Source organism: Anabrus simplex, chromosome 3, assembly GCF_040414725.1.
Source record: "Anabrus simplex isolate iqAnaSimp1 chromosome 3, ASM4041472v1, whole genome shotgun sequence".
Taxonomy (NCBI): domain Eukaryota; kingdom Metazoa; phylum Arthropoda; class Insecta; order Orthoptera; family Tettigoniidae; genus Anabrus; species Anabrus simplex.
Genome location: NC_090267.1, coordinates 50,442,771 through 50,461,042, shown reverse-complemented (window position 1 = coordinate 50,461,042; position 18,272 = coordinate 50,442,771). Strand labels below are relative to the sequence as shown.

General features: G+C 40.2%; 1 protein-coding gene across 1 annotated transcript in view; it reads left to right on the top strand.

Moving 5' to 3' along the window:
• The window catches only part of LOC136865961 (putative divalent cation/proton antiporter TMEM165), an 82,078-nt gene extending 65,580 nt beyond the window's left edge, over positions 1-16,498 (top strand). The window contains exons 5-6 of the mRNA XM_067142529.2: positions 7,235-7,340; positions 15,335-16,498. Of these exons, the coding sequence (XP_066998630.2) occupies positions 7,235-7,340; positions 15,335-15,408 (180 nt within the window). The 3' untranslated portion in view covers positions 15,409-16,498. The remainder of the gene's footprint in view (positions 1-7,234; positions 7,341-15,334) is intronic.
• Positions 16,499-18,272: the final 1,774 nt, after the last annotated feature.

Below are 18,272 nucleotides of genomic sequence, written 5' to 3'. Positions count from 1 at the left end.
TTTCATCCACATCTGTAGAGTCTAAAATTGAAACAATCTATTGCTTACTGGCTCTGTTCTTACTAACCATGTCACAAAATAGCTATATAAATCGCAGAAAGCCAGTCTCAAAACCCGCAACGCTTGCTTGACTGAACACGATAGCTTCTTACAGCTTGTAGAAAGCTAGTAGGAAGATAACTCAACTCAGTTAGAGGATTTCCCTTTCAGTTACTCCTATAAGTGTCATGAACTGCCATCTGTTGAGTTATTTGATTACTACGTGTGCCAGTAATGCTGGATCTCAACCATTTAATATCTTAAATTCCGTCCTCTGAGATTTGAAGAAACTGTCTCACACCCATCCAAAACATTTTAGCAGTAGCATTACGGAGGATAGCAAATTATTGCATCTATGTACTATGTCGCTGAACACTCACATTCATTTGAGTCCACAACACTGGTAATAATTCACATACAAAAAAACCCTTTAATAGGGTTCAGTTAAGGTTAATCAAAATTAAATAAATATTGCAGAACAAAATATGTGTAATCTATGTTCTGTTTCTCTACGGGGTCGGGTATGAAGTGAGATGAATCTTTGTACCAAATTTTTACAACTGGATGCATTAATCAGAGGAGTTAATGAGATGAAATGAAGGTAGTGGGTTTCAAGAATGCAGTAAGTTCAAAATAGAAAGGACAAAAGAATATTCGGATTGTGGCCAATTTGCTGCAGCCAAAAAAGTGGCAGTATTAAGTGATACAACTACTGGGAATGGCAGTGCGCAGGCAGCATTCATCAGCTTAAAATGGTGCTGGTGGGAAAGAAAATCAGTCAGTCTGAAGACCAAAATGAGGGTTTATAATGGTATTGTTCTTCTATTTACGAGGGTAATCCCTAAAATAAGGTCTCCTATTTTTTTTATAAATACAGAAGTCTGTTCTGTGGCAGTTGGTCACAGTATTGTGAACAGTGTTTCCCCGCGCTCGCATATAAACATGCAAATGCCACGCTGAGGCACTCAGTCTTGGCTTGGCAGCCGTTGAGAATGGAGCTCCCATTGGATGTTGCTGCCAAGAGCGAAGTGCGCGGAGTTATTTGGGTTTTGAACGCGAAAAGTTCTGAACCGATTGAAATCCATCGTCAATTGACGGAAGTGTATGGTGAGTCGTGCATGGATGTCAAAAATGTTGGTAAGTGGTGTAGAGAGTTTGCAGCTGGTCGGACTGAAATTCACGACGAACAAGACCGTCATTTTCCGTCGAGACGTTCGTGAAGGTTGAGCAAATCGTGCGTGAAGGCTGGCAGGGATCACCGCTGGGACCACAATTAACGCCGACAGGTACTGTGAGACCCTGAAAAAAACTCAGACAGGCAATTCAGAACCGGAGAAGGGGAATGTTGAGCAAAGGCATAAACATTCTCCATGACAACGCTCGCCTGCACGTTGCCCGGCAAACCGTTGCTCTCCTGCAACAGTTTCAGTGGAACATCATCACATACCCACCCTATAGTCCTGACTTGGTGCCCAGTGACTATTACTTGTTCCCTAAGTTGAAAGAACATTTGGCTAGAAAGCGATTCAGCACTAACGACGAGGTGAATGATGAGGTTCACAACTTCCTGAACAGCATGGCGGCGAGCTGGTATGACATGGGCGTACAAAAACTGTCATAGTGTCTACAAAAGTGCATCAACGAAAATGGTGATTATGTAGAAAATAGAAAAATAGCTAAATGTTCAAGCTGTAAAATGATGTAAACCATTGTAGAAATAAATAGGTCTATGTATTTATAAGAAAATAGGAGACCTTATTTTTGGGATTACCTTCATATTATTAACAAATGCAGCACAGTTGGAAATAATAAATTATTATATTTTCTACATAATCACCATTTCGGTCGATGCACTTTTGTAGATGCTGTGACAGTTTTTGTGTGCCCATGTCATACCAGCTCGCCGCCATGCTGTTCAGGAAGTTGTGAACCTCATCTTTCACCTCGTCGTTGGTGCTGCAGTGTTAGTCTATTTACACATTGATACATTTAAGACGGATATAGTTTACAGTAAATGGAGTAACCACGTTCTTTTCCTTGGATGTCTACAACTTCAAGTGGGACCCCATTTTCATAAGACTGTCAAGTAAACCCGTCAAATGCTATGATAAATTCATCTCAGCAGCAACTTTAACCAACATATTAATGCCTTCTTGCATTAGTTATCTTATGATGATTTTTGTTTACTCAACATAAGATAATTTTAACCCGTTTACCTTCTTTCTGGCCAAGTATTTTTAGCTCGTGTGTTTTTCATGTAAAACAGAATTGAGCCTCAGCTTTTGCGTTTCGTCATACCATTCTTGTCTACTGAAGTATTGGGTTCGATAATCCAATCCCCAAGCGATGTGTATGTTAAAACATTTAACGAAAAGGGTCCATCTCAGTGTCGGATATGTGTTATTTTTTAGAATTAATATGACACAAAATTCTTTTCTTTTTAGACAAAGTAGGGGCCGATGACCTTCGATGTTAGGCCCAAACAACAAGCATCATCATCATTATTTTAGACAAGGATTTTAAATTGTTTAAAGTAATTTTAGCATGTGTTGTATATGTTATGTCTCAGTATTTTTATATAATAACTATTCCACAGTGTCAATACTTTTAAGAAATCAACAGTTCAATTTTTATAAGTGATAATGTCCTCAAACCAAAGCTTGTTTTAAGATTAAATAAGGCTGATGATGCCCAATAAAAGAAGGGAGAAACATGTCCCTTTAAATCTAGTAATTTCTATGTTCATTTAACCACATAACTTGGAATTAATTGTATTGAATAGGTGGGGTAATGAAATACTCCTTTTGTAAACAGTGAGGTATTAGATTTTTTATCGAGTTTGGCCGATCAAAGGTGCTGAACTGAAATACGTTTTCACGGGAAACTGACAAAGTTTCCCCGGTAAAACTGAATGTAAAGTATCGAGATTTTTAACTTGCATACTGGTAATTAATGTTTGAAGCCGGCCCCACGGACTAACTTGCTTGCCTCTCATCCAGAGGGCCGGGTTTGAGTTACAGCTAGGTCAGGCATTTTTACCTGGATATGAGGGTTGGTTCCCGGTCCTCTCGGAGTATGGGATTACCTTTGAAGAGCAATCTAATAGTGAGATGGCAACCCTGGTATAGAGAGTCAGGAATAACGGTTGAGAGGATTCGTCACACTGACCATGCATGACTTTGTAATCTGCAGGCCTTTGGGCTTGGTAGGTGAAGGCCCGTTTGAGCTGTAGTTTGGTTTCATTTAGCGGTGTTTGTAAGATTTTAATTATACATATTTCATTTTTCTGATATATTCATGTTTGTGGGTTACTGTAGTCACGTCCTAGTTCGTGAACCATGGGCAACGGCTGAGTGGCCTAGTAAGTGGTCCTGAGAGTCGGGATACCAGTTGCTATGGAATGGGAGTGGGCATCTTGGACATATTCTGAGTCGTGGCCCTCCTTGTGCTCAGGCGGCTAGGACTATACAATTCACCAGTGGTCCATAACCCGTTAGAGGAGAGATCCTCACTTGGACTATGTGCAAGTAGGGCAGCATCCTGCTTCATGAATTTACCGAGCTCAGAACACTTTAAGCAAGCCTCGGACCTATGGGAGTAATGGAGTCCCACTCCCATTTGACAGGCGAGGGACTCCTTGGAAACAACTTGGCGAACGAAATGGAATTCGATGGGGAGCTATCAATATTAATGGGGCTTATGGAAGAAAGAAGGTAGAACTGGCTGAGTCAGCAAAGAGGATGCATCTGGATGTGCTAGGAGTAAGTGATATTTGGGTAAGGAGAGATAATGAGGAAGAGATAGGAGATTATAAAGTGTACTTAACGGGTGTTAGAAAGGGAAGGGCAGAGTCTGGGGTAGGGCTCTTTATCATGAATACCATTGCACGCAACATAGTTTCTTTTAGGCACGTAAATGAGCGAATGATGTGGGTAGATTTGTCAGTTGGAGGAATTAGGAAAAGAATTGTGTCCGTGTATTCACCATGTGAGGGTGCAGATGAGGATGAAGTTGACAAGTTTTATGAAGCATTGAGTGACATCGTGGTCAGGGTCAACAGCAAGGATAGAATAGTGCTAATGGGTGATTTCAATGCGAGAGTTGGGAATAGAACTGAAGAATACGAAAGGGTGATTGGTAAATGTGGGGAAGATATGGAAGCTAATGGGAATGGGAAGCATTTGCTGGACTTCTGTGCTAGTATGGGTTTAGCTGTTATGAATACATTCTTCAAGCATAAGGCTATTCACCGCTACACATGGGAGGCTAGGGGTACCAGATCCATAATAGACTATATCTTAACGGACTTTGAATTCAGGAAATCTGTTAGGAATGTACGAGTTTTTCGCGGATTTTTCGATGATACAGACCACTATCTGATCTGTAGTGAACTAAGTATCTCTAGGCCTAGGGTAGAGAAAGTGAAATCTGTCTGCAAACGAATAAGGGTAGAAAATCTCCAGGACGAGGAAATTAGACAGAAGTACATGGATATGATTAGTGAGAAGTTTCGAACAGTAGACAGTAAACAGGTTCAGGATATAGAAAGTGAATGGGTGGCATACAGGGATGCTGTAGTAGAAACAGCAAGGGAATGCCTAGGAACAACTGTGTGTAAAGATGGGAAAAGGCGAACATCTTGGTGGAATGATGAAGTGAGAGCAGCCTGTAAACATAAAAAGAAGACTTATCAGAAATGGCTCCAAACAAAGGCCGAGGCAGACAGGGATTTGTACGTAGATGAAAGAAACAGAGCGAAACAAATAGTTGTGGAATCCAAAAAGAAGTCATGGGAAGATTTTGGTAATAATCTGGAAAGGCTAAGTCAAGCAGCAGGGAAACCTTTCTGGACAGTAATAAAGAATCTTAGGAAGGGAGGGAAAAAGGAAACGAACAGTGTTTTGAGTAATTCAGGTGAACTCACGATAGATCCCAGGGAATCACTGGAGAGGTGGAGGGAATATTTTGAACATCTTCTCAATGTAAAAGGAAATCATCATGGTGGTGTTTCAAACAGCCAAGCTCATGGGGAGGAGGAAAATGATGTTGGTGAAATTACGCTTGAGGAAGCGGAAAGGATAGTAAATAAACTCCATTGTCATAAGGCAGCAGGAATAGATGAAATTAGACCTGAAATGGTGAAGTATAGTGGGAAGGCAGGGATGAAATGGCTTCATAGAGTAGTAAAATTAGTGTGGAGTGTTGGTAAGGTACCTTCAGATTGGACAAAAGCAGTAATTGCACCTATCTATAAGCAAGGGAACAGGAAGGATTGCAACAACTATCGAGGTATCTCATTGATTAGTATACCAGGCAAAGTATTCACTGGCATCTTAGAAGGGAGGGTGCGATCAGTCGTTGAGAGGAAGTTGGATGAAAACCAGTGTGGTTTCAGACCACAGAGAGGCTGTCAGGATCAGATTTTCAGTATGCGCCAGGTAATTGAAAAATGCTATGAGAGGAATAGGCAGTTGTGTTTATGTTTCGTAGATCTAGAGAAAGCACATGACAGGGTACCGAGGGAAAAGATGTTCACTATACTGGGGGACTATGGAATTAAAGGTAGATTATTAAATTCAATCAAGGGCATTTATGTTGATAATTGGTCTTCAGTGAGAATTGATGGTAGAATGAGTTCTTGGTTCAGGGTACTTACAGGAGTTAGACAAGGCTGTAATCTTTCACCTTTGCTGTTCGTAGTTTTCATGGATCATCTGCTGAAAGGTATAAAATGGCAGGGAGGGATTCAGTTAGGTGGAAATGTAGTAAGCAGTTTGGCCTATGCTGACGATTTGGTCATAATGGCAGACTGTGCCGAAAGCCTGCAGTCTAATATCTTGGAACCTGAAAATAGATGCAATGAGTATGGTACGAAAATTAGCCCCTCGAAGACTAAATTGATGTCAGTAGGTAAGAAATTCAACAGAATTGAATGTCAGATTGGTGATACAAAGCTAGAACAGGTCGATAATTTCAAGTATTTAGGTTGTGTGTTTTCCCAGGATCGTAATACAGTAAGTGAGCTTGAATCAAGGTGTCGTAAAGCTAATACAGTGGGCTTGCAGTTGCGATCAACAGTATTCTGTAAGAAGGAAGTCAGCTCCCAGACAAAACCATCTTTACATCGGTCTGTTTTCAGACCAACTTTGCTTTACGGGAGTGAAAGCTGGGTGGACTCAGGATATCTTATTCATAAGTTAGAAGTAACAGACATGAAGGTAGCAAGAATGATTGCTGGTACAAACAGGTGGGAACAATGGCAGGAGGGTACTCGGAATGAGGAGATAAAGGCTAATTTAGGAATGAACGCGATGGATGAAGCTGTACGCATAAACCGGCTTCGGTGGTGGGGTCATGTGAAGTGAATGGAGGAGGATAGGTTACCTAGGAGAATAATGGACTCTGCTATGTAGGGTAAGAGAAGTAGAGGGAGACCAAGACGACGATGGTTAGACTCGGTTTCTAACGATTTAAAGATAAGAGGTATAGAACTAAATGAGGCCACAACACCAGTTGCAAATCGAGGATTGTGGCGACGTTTAGTAAATTCTCAGAGGCTTGCAGACTGAACGCTGAAATGCATAACAGTCTATAATGATAATGTGTGTATGTATGTATGTTAGCCAAATCGTTGATGGTCTTAATTTGTTCTTGGATATTCCATTTTCCCATGTAGTACATTTTTTTTCTGTGGTCCCTCCAAAAACGGAGACTCAAGGTTGTACTGCACTGTATTGTATTGTCGTCAACCTCCTGGTTGGAAGACTGTATGTGGTGCTCCAAAGAAAACTTGGATCAGTCAAGTACAGTAGAAGCAGAGGCCAAGCGTCTTGAGGTCAGTGATGGAACATCTGAACAAAGCAGCAAAAAATAGATTGAATTGAATTGGAGGAAGGCAATCAAGAATGTGCTTGCTATGGCTGACACGGAAACCGTTGGGGGCGGATGCACTACCAGCTTAGGTCAAGATTTCCTGCTGGTTTCTGGAGTGAATGACAGACTATATATATATAAACAAAATTGGTGTCATTAGGACACTGCAGGTTCAAGTAGGATGATCATAGTGATTTGAAATTCAACTAAACTTTGTATTATGAGGAAGGATTCCTTTTATTTGGAACTTCTTTTGGAGTTTAATTTATGAATATTGTTTTCATACTTTGAAGGAGAATTATATTAGTGGTATTTTTTTTAGGATGTAGTCGGTGTCACTATTGGAGGTATTTTGGGCCATGCCCTCTGCACGGGTCTTGCTGTTATGGGTGGCAGAATGATTGCTCAGAGAATATCCATTAGAACAGGTAAGTAGACTTTTTTCCCATTTAGATAGGAGTGAGCGTAATGGTTATTGAAGGAGAAACAGTGCAGACATTTTACAACAATTCCATTTCTACCATATTAAATGATTCCTGTCTTTCAGTCTTGTTACCTGGACCAAACATATTTTCTCCAAGTCTGAACTCCATGCTTATTACTATAACCATTTCAGCAAGCCCTTCAGCACCATTGGTTACTTGATTCATGGGATTATCAACCAAATTGCCAGGGTGATGAATTCTAAACTGACACCCTTAAAAAAAAAATAAAAAAAAAATAAAGGTGTTCTACCGAGCAACCGGCTGTGCGATTTGGGTCACGCAGGTATCAGCTTGCATTCGGAAGATAGTAGGTTCAAACCCCACTGTTGACAGCCCTGAAGATGATTTTATGTGGTTTCCTATTTTCGTACTAGGCAAATGCTAGGGCTGTACCTTAATTAAGGCCATGCTCGCTTCCTTCCCACCCCTAGCCCTTTTCTATCCCACCGCATAAGACCTATCTGTGTTGGTGTGACGTAAAACAAATTATAAAAAATGAATCAAATACCCATCATGATCAGATTCCATTGTGGTCTCCATAAGATCAGCGGTATGCTGTATTGAAGCGAGCCATCAGCCTCTTCTCATCTTTGGCTCACACCTAGATCTTCTTTCTCAAGTGTCCCAGTGTTATGTCTTGCTACTTTACAAATATCTTGGCACTTTAAAAACCTCGAGAACATACCAACTTTTTATATGCCGTATCAATCCTCCCCATCTTCTGGAATTTCCCATTAAAACAAATTTTGAAGGTTTTTCGTCTCTATTTGGTACACATTCCATAGTAGCAACCCGTAGACCTATGACCTCCATCTTAAGCCTCTTAACACATTGTATATGGGCCCTGATAATTCTCATTGTAGTGTGTTCAACCGCAGATGACGGCCACAAGAATTCTCGTGTTTGTGCATGTTATTACACTGGCGAAAACAAGTATTCAAACACCATGAAATAAGGGATGTGGAATACAGAAATTTTGGCAATATATTTGTCGAGGTAAGCAATTTGTGGTAATTGATTAAAGGTACGAAACTACAGGTTAATATCCGCACGAGAAAAGCCATCGCAAATCTGCCCTGCTGATCCATTAATAATCGGTGTAATCGCCTGACTGTTGAATGCAGGCATGCAAACGTGCATACATTGTGTTGTATAGGTGCCGGATGTCAGCTTGTGGGATGGAGTTCCATGCCTGTTGCACTTGATCGGTCAACAGGGACTGTTAATGCCGGTTGTGGATGATTCTGGAGTTGTCGTCCAATGATGTCCCACATGTGCTCTATAGGGGACAGATCAGGCGATCGAGCAGGCTAAGGCAACATTTCGACACTCTGTAGAGCAAATTGGGTTACAACAGCAGCGTGGGGGCATGCATTATCCTGTTGGAAAGTACCCCCGGGAATGCTGTTCATGAATGGCAGCACAGCAGGTCGAATCACCAGACGGATGTACACATCTGCAGTCAGGGTGCAAGGGATAACGACGAGAGTCTTCCTGCTGTCATAGGAAATTGCTCCCCAGACCAGAACTCTCAGTGTAGGTCCAGTGCATCAACGCCACAGAAAGGTAGAATGCAGGCGCTCACCTGACCTCCTAACCAACACACGGCCATCACTGGCACAGAGGCAGAACCAGCTTTCATCAGAAGACACAACGGATCTCCATTCCATGCTCCAGTGAGCTCTCATTTGACCCCACTGAAGTCGTAGACGGCGGTGGTTTGCGGTAAGTGGAATGCGCATCGCATGGCGTCTGACTCAGAGCTGTCCTTCAAATAACTGATTTTGAACAGTTCGTTGCCTCACTGTAGTACCAACTGCCATTCGCATACCTGCCAACCCTTCCGATATACCCAGAAACTTTCCGTTTTTTAACTCATCTTCCGTTTTTCTGATTTATTTTTAATTTTTCCTATTTTTTGACTAATATAACCTCCAGTACGGTCAATACACTTCCCCTAGGATAAAGGATAAATTCTTATGTGCTTGTGTTATTTTATCCAAACCCATTTTCAAGCGTATTTATTGATGCTTTATATCGCAACTGTATCGTCTGTCGCCTTTGTGTAATGTGTTTCCTGTTCACTACAGCAGCAAGTGTGCTTTATGGTTGGGGATTCGGGATGGCAATCGTCCTGCAGGCAAGAGAGGCTAGAAAAACCTAGCGCGTGCTAGCGACTCAGTTAATCGGGACGAAAGAATTAGTTTTTTTATTGTGTGGTTCATGCACTGTTAACATCGTTTCTGTGCGTAATTTCTTTGGAGTTGTAGGCCACGTATTTTTTCTAGTGGTTCTTTGTTTTTCCCCGTGTCAAAGACTTGTGTTAATAATGTATGAGACATACCGATCTGTTTTGTATGTGGTAGCTTCTTGTATTTCAGTGCTGTTTTGTTCATTCCTATTTCATAATTTTAACGAGATGAATGTATTTCAGGGAGTTGTGTCAGTGACAGTTTCTGGTATTTTCTCTTCACGTTGAGGCCAAAAAACATAAACGTTATCTCCAAGCGTTCAGAGATACCTAAAAAATTAAATTTCCATTCATTTTACAGTCTAACAAAGGAAACATATACATACATACATACATACATTATCATTATAGACTGTTATGCCTTTCAGCGTTCAGTCTGCAAGCCTCTGAGAATTTACTAAACGTCGCCACAATCCTCGATTTGCGACTAGTGTTGTGGCCTCATTTAGTTCTATACCTCTTATCTTTAAATCATTAGAAACAGAGTCTAACCATCGTCGTCTTGGTCTCCCTCTACTTCTCTTACCCTCCATAACAGAGTCCATTATTCTCCTAGGTAACCTATCCTTCTCCATTCGCCTCACATGACCCCACCACCGAAGCCGGTTTATGCGTACAGCTTCATCCATCGAGTTCATTCCTAAATTAGCCTTTATCTCCTCATTCCGAGTTCCCTCCTGCCATTGTTCCCACCTGTTTGTACCATCAATCATTCTTGGTACTTTCATGTCTGTTACTTCTAACTTATGAATAAGATATCCTGAGTCCACCCAGCTTTCGCTCCCGCAAAGCAAAGTTGGTCTGAAAACAGACCGATGTAAAGATAGTTTCGTCTGGGAGCTGACTTCCTTCTTACAGAATACTGCTGATCGCAACTGCGAGCTCACTGCATTAGCTTTACTACAGTGTGATATAAATACAGTGGAACCTCGATATCTCAAATCACCTCAGTGATCAATTTTATTTCGAGTTATCGAATTTCAAGATATAGAAAATGCTGTTTTTGAGCATATATAAGCAGTTTTTGATTTTCTGTCATACGGTATCTGTATATACTGTGTGTAGGAATGAATGTACACGCATCGCGAGAAAACTGCTGAACAGAATGTAATGAAAATTGGTATGTCAGGGAATAATGCAGTACAGTCTAGACTATAAATATTTTATTTACGCTGGTTGAAATGGTGCTAAGGTGAAGACTAAATTTAATTCTTAAATATCTGTTGTTACTGGTCATATAGATAAATACTATATAACAAAATTATACAATTTCTGATTATTTATGTCATATGTTTTTACCATACTGCCTATGATAAGAGAGATATTGAGACATTTGTTGCTTAATCCATGTCATCTCAGAGCATTTCCAACATGGAAATATTGTTCAATTTTGTTGACTGGCGATGGTAGTGGTGTTTGTTGGGATTGTCTTATGGTGATAACCATGTGGTCATCAGTCCATATTGGCAAGGAAAATGGTAAAGATGACTATAAAATGAGGGAAAAAGTTGTGAAGGCACATCATGAAAGGAGGAAGGAGGACTCTCTTTACATTGAATGTCCTAATATCATAGAGTTGGAAGAAGCCCTGCGGTATTGAAAGCCCATAAAATTGATCAACAATAACATAACATTGACTATTGTTTGTTGTGATGAGCTTTGTGTCCTCTGCTCCCACTGTTTTCTGGTAGATAGTATTACTGCTGCCTGCCTAGTAGAACAGCTTGCTTGAATATTGGTGGGAAGTAGCTTGGGAGTTAGATAACATGTTCTGTTAGCTGCTGGTACTTGACACACTGGTTCATCATAGTATTCCAGCTGTTCAGTTCTTGCTATGAGGTGCTGATAGGAATGAGCAGGGTGCACACTTAACAGAAAACGTCTGAGAAGTGTTCACTGACACACGGGGGCGAAAGGCTGGCAACCAGGAATGAGTTAGCTGGAAAATTTTATAATGTCCAATAACGGACCATTTATATTGGTATTATAAATTTACTTATTCGGGGCAAATATTTCCCTATGGGAATCAACATCTACAGTATAACATACCACTTAGTCGAGCAGCTCGTCTCCTTTCTCCCAAGTCTTCCCAGCCCAAACTTTGCAGCGTTTTTGTAACGCTACTCTTTTGTTGGAAATCACCAAGAACAAATTGAGCTCCTTTTTTTTTTCTCAGTTCTTGAATCAAGTAATCCTTGTGAGGGTCCCATACACTGGAACCATACTCTAGTTGGTGTCTTACCAGAGATTTATATGCCCTCTCCTTTATATCCTTACTACAACCCCTAAATACCCTCATAAGCATGTGCAGAGATCTGTACCCTTTATTTACAATCATATTTATGTGATTACCCCAATGAAGATCTTTCCTTATATTCAGACCTAGGTATTTACAATGATCCCCAAAGGGAACTTTCAACCCATCAACACAGTAATTAAAACTGAGAGGACTTTTCCTATTTGTGAAACTCACAACCTGACTTTTAACCCCGTTTATCATCATACCATTGCATACTGTCCATCTCACAACATTATCAAGGTCATTTTGCAGTTTCTCATAATCTTGTACCTTATCACTCTGTACAGAATACCATCATCTGCAAAAAGCCTTATCTCTGATTCCACTTCTTTACACATATCATTGATATATATAAGAAAATATAAAGGTCCAATAATACTGCCTTGAGGAATTCCTCTCTTAATTATTACAGAGTCAGATAAAGCTTCACCTACTCTAATTCTCTGAGTTTTATTTTTTAGAAACAGAGCCACCCATTCAGTCACTCTTTTGTCAAGTCCAATTGCACTCATTTTTGCCAGTAGTCTCCCATGATCTACCCTCTCCTATCCTACTCCCAGCACTAAAAGCCATATGCCATTTCATTTCCCACGAACCTGCTATGCAGGCGTAGCAGGGGAGAGAGGTTATACTCCCACGTGGCGCATCCCAGGTGGTGGATAGGGGGGTCCTAACCGGCTTGCCGGCGGACTTGAGGGAAATAAAATACCTCTCGCGGACCAAACACACTACCCCTGCGAGTGGGGGACGCACATGTAGAATACACCCGCGGTATCCCCTGCCTGTTGTAAGAGACGACTACAAGGGGCGACCAAGGGATGATTGAATTAGAACCATGAAACTACACTTGATTCGTACCATCATGCGGGGAGCACCATGGGTTGCATGTACTTGCGAGTAGTATCACTAAATTGGTATGAAATAGGTTTGTGATCAGTTGCAGTAAAAAGCCTGGCCTGGTGGATTCCAGTACCCGTGCGTTGTACCCATGTGAGCAACACCGCGGGTCTGGGCGTAGCCTGTGAGTTGTACCGCTATATGAGTGGCACCGTGGGTCAGCGTTGGTACCCACTATGTGAGGAACACCACGGGAATACCGGCGCCCGTGACTAGTACACCTGGGTGAGGAACCTTACCGGTTTGCGTTGGCTCTGAGTAGCGCCATTGTGTGAGAAACACCATAGGTCTGAGTTCCCTGTACGAATTGCAATACTTGTGAGTAGTACCATTTTGTGTCGACCACCGTGAGTCTTTGCTACTTTTGATCAGTACCCCAAAATGACAAATACCATGGTTCTACTTTACTCGCGATATGTACCATTCTGTGGGGCCTTAGATGTGAATTTAGCACCCATTCAGACATCAAGCATCATTGTGCTTTATAAATGGTCCCTTGGTCAGTAATATTCTAATTACCTACCTTCTTTTTGAGTCTGATCCACTGTTTTTGTTTGTTTGTTTGTTTGTTTTTGTTTTTTTGTAGTGTTCATGTCCATCCATTCATTCTTCATGACAATTTTTTTATTTATTTATTTTGGTCAGTGGATGAATTTGAATTTTTTGTTATTTCGTTTCGTACCATTAGGGGCCGAATACCTCGATGTTAGGCCCCTTTAAACAACAAGCATCATCATCATCACCATTTCATTTCGTAGCTCTGGCTGCAAAACATTGTTTGGCAATTGTTCTTCTGTAAAATTTCTGCAAATTATTTAACCTTGATCAGACATTGATATGGGAAGTTGCAGTGACTGCTTTAAAATGTTCAATCCAGATCCTGAAGCACCATATCTACCAAACTTTTTAATGAAATAACATATCTCAAATGTACTAACCAATCATTATGTAATCAACTTCTCACAATTACTTTCAAAATTTATCTTGTTTTATGTGTACTTTGTCCTCAGTGGCAATCTTCAATTGGGGAAAGTTGAAATAATGGTGCACCCTTGTTTCCTTTTGTACTTGTATTTGCTTTTCCTTCCCTGGTCTGGCGCAGTATACAGGTACAGAACAATCGGGAGTACTAGTACTTGGTGTTTTCTAGTATAAACATACAATAATTACCTTCAAGCTCCTCATTCATTCATTCAGTTTCCACAGACTGTGCAGTTACCTATGTAGGTTGACTTTTTAGTAGTGGCAACTATTTATTTTTTAGGCACTTGGTACACATGCAAAGTTGTAGGTTTTACAGGCGTTCAATGTAACCACCAGAGTCGTGTACATGTTCCCAGTGGCGCGGAGGTCTTTGGATACCGTCGGCTCTGCCTAAACTCTGGATAGTGTGAAGAGAGCGATCGTTTCCTGCAGAACATCTTCAACTGTTCAGAAGTGAATCTCACAAAGTTGTTTCTTCATCTCCATCCCCCTGCCCCCCCCCACTCTCTAAATTGAAGTCCCTGCAACTTTCGACCGAATCCCTGATGCACCATTCACGGATTAGAAAGTGCCAATGGTATCTAAAGTTTTCTGTGTCGCTGGGAACACAATATTGGTATTGATTCCCATAGGGAACTTGAAATATTTCTCTTGAATGAGTGAATTCATAATTTCAATATAAATGGTTCATTATTGGAAATTTTACGTTTTCCAGCTAACTCATTCTTGATTGCCAGTGTTTTGCCCCAGTGTGCCTGGAGAAATATTTCAGGTTCTCTATGGGTTGCAATATCTGTATCATCTAATGGCCTAATAGGCTTCAAATTTTGTAAAATGGACCAAGTCTCTCATTGTGTATTAGCACTGCCTGTGGCTCCAGGTAGCCTACACAGTGGTCTCTATATGCACTAGCCATGCGTCTTAGTAGGTGTGCTAGTTACCAACTGATGAGCCCAGATTGGCACACTGGGGCAAAACACTGGCAACCAAGGATGAGTTAGCTAGAAATTTATAATTTCCGGTAATGGAACCTTTATATTAGAATTGGGAACATGTTGTACGCAACAGTGGTGGCTGCATCGAAAAGCCTGTAAAACATGGAACCTTGTATGTATGCATGTATGTATGTATGTATGTATGTATGTATGTATGTATGTATGTATGTATCTAGCTGCCATGACAAAAAGTTTACCTGTGTATTGTGAAATTTGTCTGACAGTGTAGGAGTTTCCAAGTATTTCCTTGACACCGACTGCGTCTTTGTGACATTGAAAGGCTGGTAAAGGAGATGCTGAAGAGCTGTGATTGACTGTGAAAGAGCCCATCTTTAAAGATCTGTGAAGTTGAGGATTTAGTCCTAATCCTTCAATGTTGCCGTGTTTGTTCTTGTCTTTCCATTCAGTGTTATATATAAACTTCTCTGTGTATGGCTGTCTCTGTAAGGCTGATAACTCTTGTGGTTAATTAGTGAACTAATTAATTTTTTCCCCCTTCATTTTTTTCCAGTGACACTTATTGGAGGAGTGGTATTTCTTTTCTTCGCTGCTTCAGCTCTGTTTTTAAATCCTGAGGGACAGTGAAATCATCTACATCTAGGAGATTGAACTTGGATTGCAGAAAAACATCGATTTTTTGACATCACTGCTGGTTCGGTGAACAATTGGGAACTCTTTTTTGTGCCTGTCAGTGGATGCTCGCTGAATGGTGAGAAAGAGGAGTGGTATTTGTTACATCACTTCAGTTTGTCAGCAGTACTGTATTACAATGGTGGCTGTGGTGACTTTTGGAGGGTTTTTTGAGACTTATTTATAACGATTCCATTGAAGATATTGGCACCGTCCTGTAAAGGATCCACAGAGATCACCTGAAGCGGTTTTGCTGAAATATGAAGTACTTTTAGGACAATGTTGACTGTACGTATTATTGTTGTAAGTGTTTTGTAACTATTTCTATTGTTGTTTATAAATGACAGTACAGAGTAGAAAGTCTCTCTCTTCAGTAGAAAAGAATGCCTTACCATATATTTGTTTGTTGGACCTGATTTTATATACTGATGATATAATTAATTTAATATGTTCATTCTGAAACACATGGGTTGTTCATTTTGTTTTAATTTTCTTTTGAATTACAGCTATTTCTATGCACTTATTTCATAATTTTAGTGGAGAAGTGAGGGGTTTTGAGGCAAATAGCAATTTAACTTCCTACATTTACTGGATATCCACGCTGATGCTGTGAATTCACTCTTTGAGTTTAGGATAATTAGGTGATAGTTTTGACCAGTGTTGTGAAATTACTCTGACACAAATTAAACAGTTTTGCAAAATGAGATTAGTAAATTTCGAGGTTGAGTGGTATTGTAGAAAAAATTAAAATATCTATTGTCAAACCAGGAAGCTGCAGTCGCTGAAGTGCGGCCAGTATCCAGTAATCGGAAGATAGTGGGTTCGAGCCCCACTGTTGGCAGCCCTGAAGATGGTTTTCTGTAGTTTCCCATTTTTACACTAGGCAAATGCTGGGGCTGTACCTTAAGTAAGGCCACGGCCGCTTCCTTCCAATTCCTAGGCCTTTCCTATCCTGTTGTCGCCATAAGACCTATCTGTGTTGGAGCGACGTAAAGGAAATAGCAAAAATAGTGAACCAGGAAGCAGCAGAACATCGGTCTAAAGCAAGAATAGTAAAATCCACCTTTTTTGTGTAAGTTTTGCCTTGAAAATGTGGACCTTCATGTCCAATGATTTCTTTGCTGTATGATTCCATGTGGCATGTGCACTTTCATGTGTTCAACTTCAGACAAGTTTGGGATGAACACTGCAGAATTTGAGCTGACTGATGTTCATAGTTCCAACAGATCTACTTTAGTAGTACAAACTGAAAGGATAAGGAATGAGGCAGAATTATATGTGGGAAATTTCACTACAGCATATCATGACAATCAGTGGAAGATAATAACTGCTATAACTCCTGCTACTTCTGGTGTTGGTGAACCTAATAATATCTTTTGCAGAAAACATGTCTGACACCATTATTCATTTTTATTTATTAGGGTATCAGACGTACAAAAAGAGCTAAATGTGCAAAATGTAAATGACAAATTGGAACAGAACAGAATGGATTGTGGTGGTTGGACATGTCAAGCGGATGAAAGAAAAATGACTGCCTAGACAAGCACCTGAAAGACAGACGGCAGAGAAGAATGGATGAGGGAGACCAGGATTATAATGAATGGACTCTGTGAAGAACACCATGGGACAACAGAACCTAGATTGGAACACAGTGTTGGATGAGGAATGGTGGAGGGGAACCATATATGCCCGTACCGGTGTCAGCTGGAAAAGGAGAAATGAGTATGAGTGTAGCAGACAGGGGTAAAGAGAGATTAAACCTTATATGTATCGGTAGTGGTAAAGAAACCAAATTTCTTTTCATCTGAAGTACAGAATTTATTGAATATAGACCCAAGTGCTAGTCACTTTCTAAGAATGCTGAGCACTAGCTTCATTTTGTTGAGGTACAAATGTTGCACATAATTTTCCTTAACCATATTACTAATGATATCAGGCAGAAGATAGGTAGTACATCCATTAGTGAAATAAGTGTAAGAGTATTGTCTCTGAATTTATGGTCAGTTCTTATGAGCAACACCAAGTACCATTGCCAGCATTATCCTTATCCTGAAATTAATGACCATCAACCATGATGATGATGTCCAGAAAAGCATTGATCATTGACTTGAAAGAGAGTTAAATCTTGTAAAATAGTGTTTTAAGATCCAGCGAACAAACAGCAAGAGGAGGAGGAAGAGAAAAATAAGTAAAACTTCTTCACAATGTTTCTTTTTTAGTGTGTAATTAAATTACACTTGTCCGCATAAGATCTTCAAGAATACGGTTAAGGGGATATGGCGGGTTGTACTAATCTCCTGCTGCATATGTTCATTATAAATAGATAGGGCAACTTTCTGGTAAACCACATGAAGTTGGAAGAAGGCTAAACATGTTTCTTTTTCTAAATAAATTATAAATACCACATATGTTAACAAATTAGCTAAAACTATGCTATTGTAGTATTTGAATCCTAGTTTAAAGATTTAACTGATTGTACAGTTTTAAAAACTGGAGAATGACATTAATTTGAGTCAATACCATCTCCTCAAACTCTTTAGTTGTCATTGGTTTGTCAGGTCACCTCCATCACTTGCTGCACTGTTGAGTGATCTGTGTTTGAGCTTTGGGACAGCAAATGTTTAGTAAGTGTGTTCAGTTCTCCAGTCAAAGAAGAATTGACTGGAACAATTATATGCTAAATTATATTTATCAAATGACAAAAGAAGTAACAGTAATACACAGATATTACTTTTCTCATTTTGTATTTATGTCTGCTCTGTGTTCCTAATCATTTACCACCTGTATTCATCTTTATCTTATATTTCATCTCTTTTCCT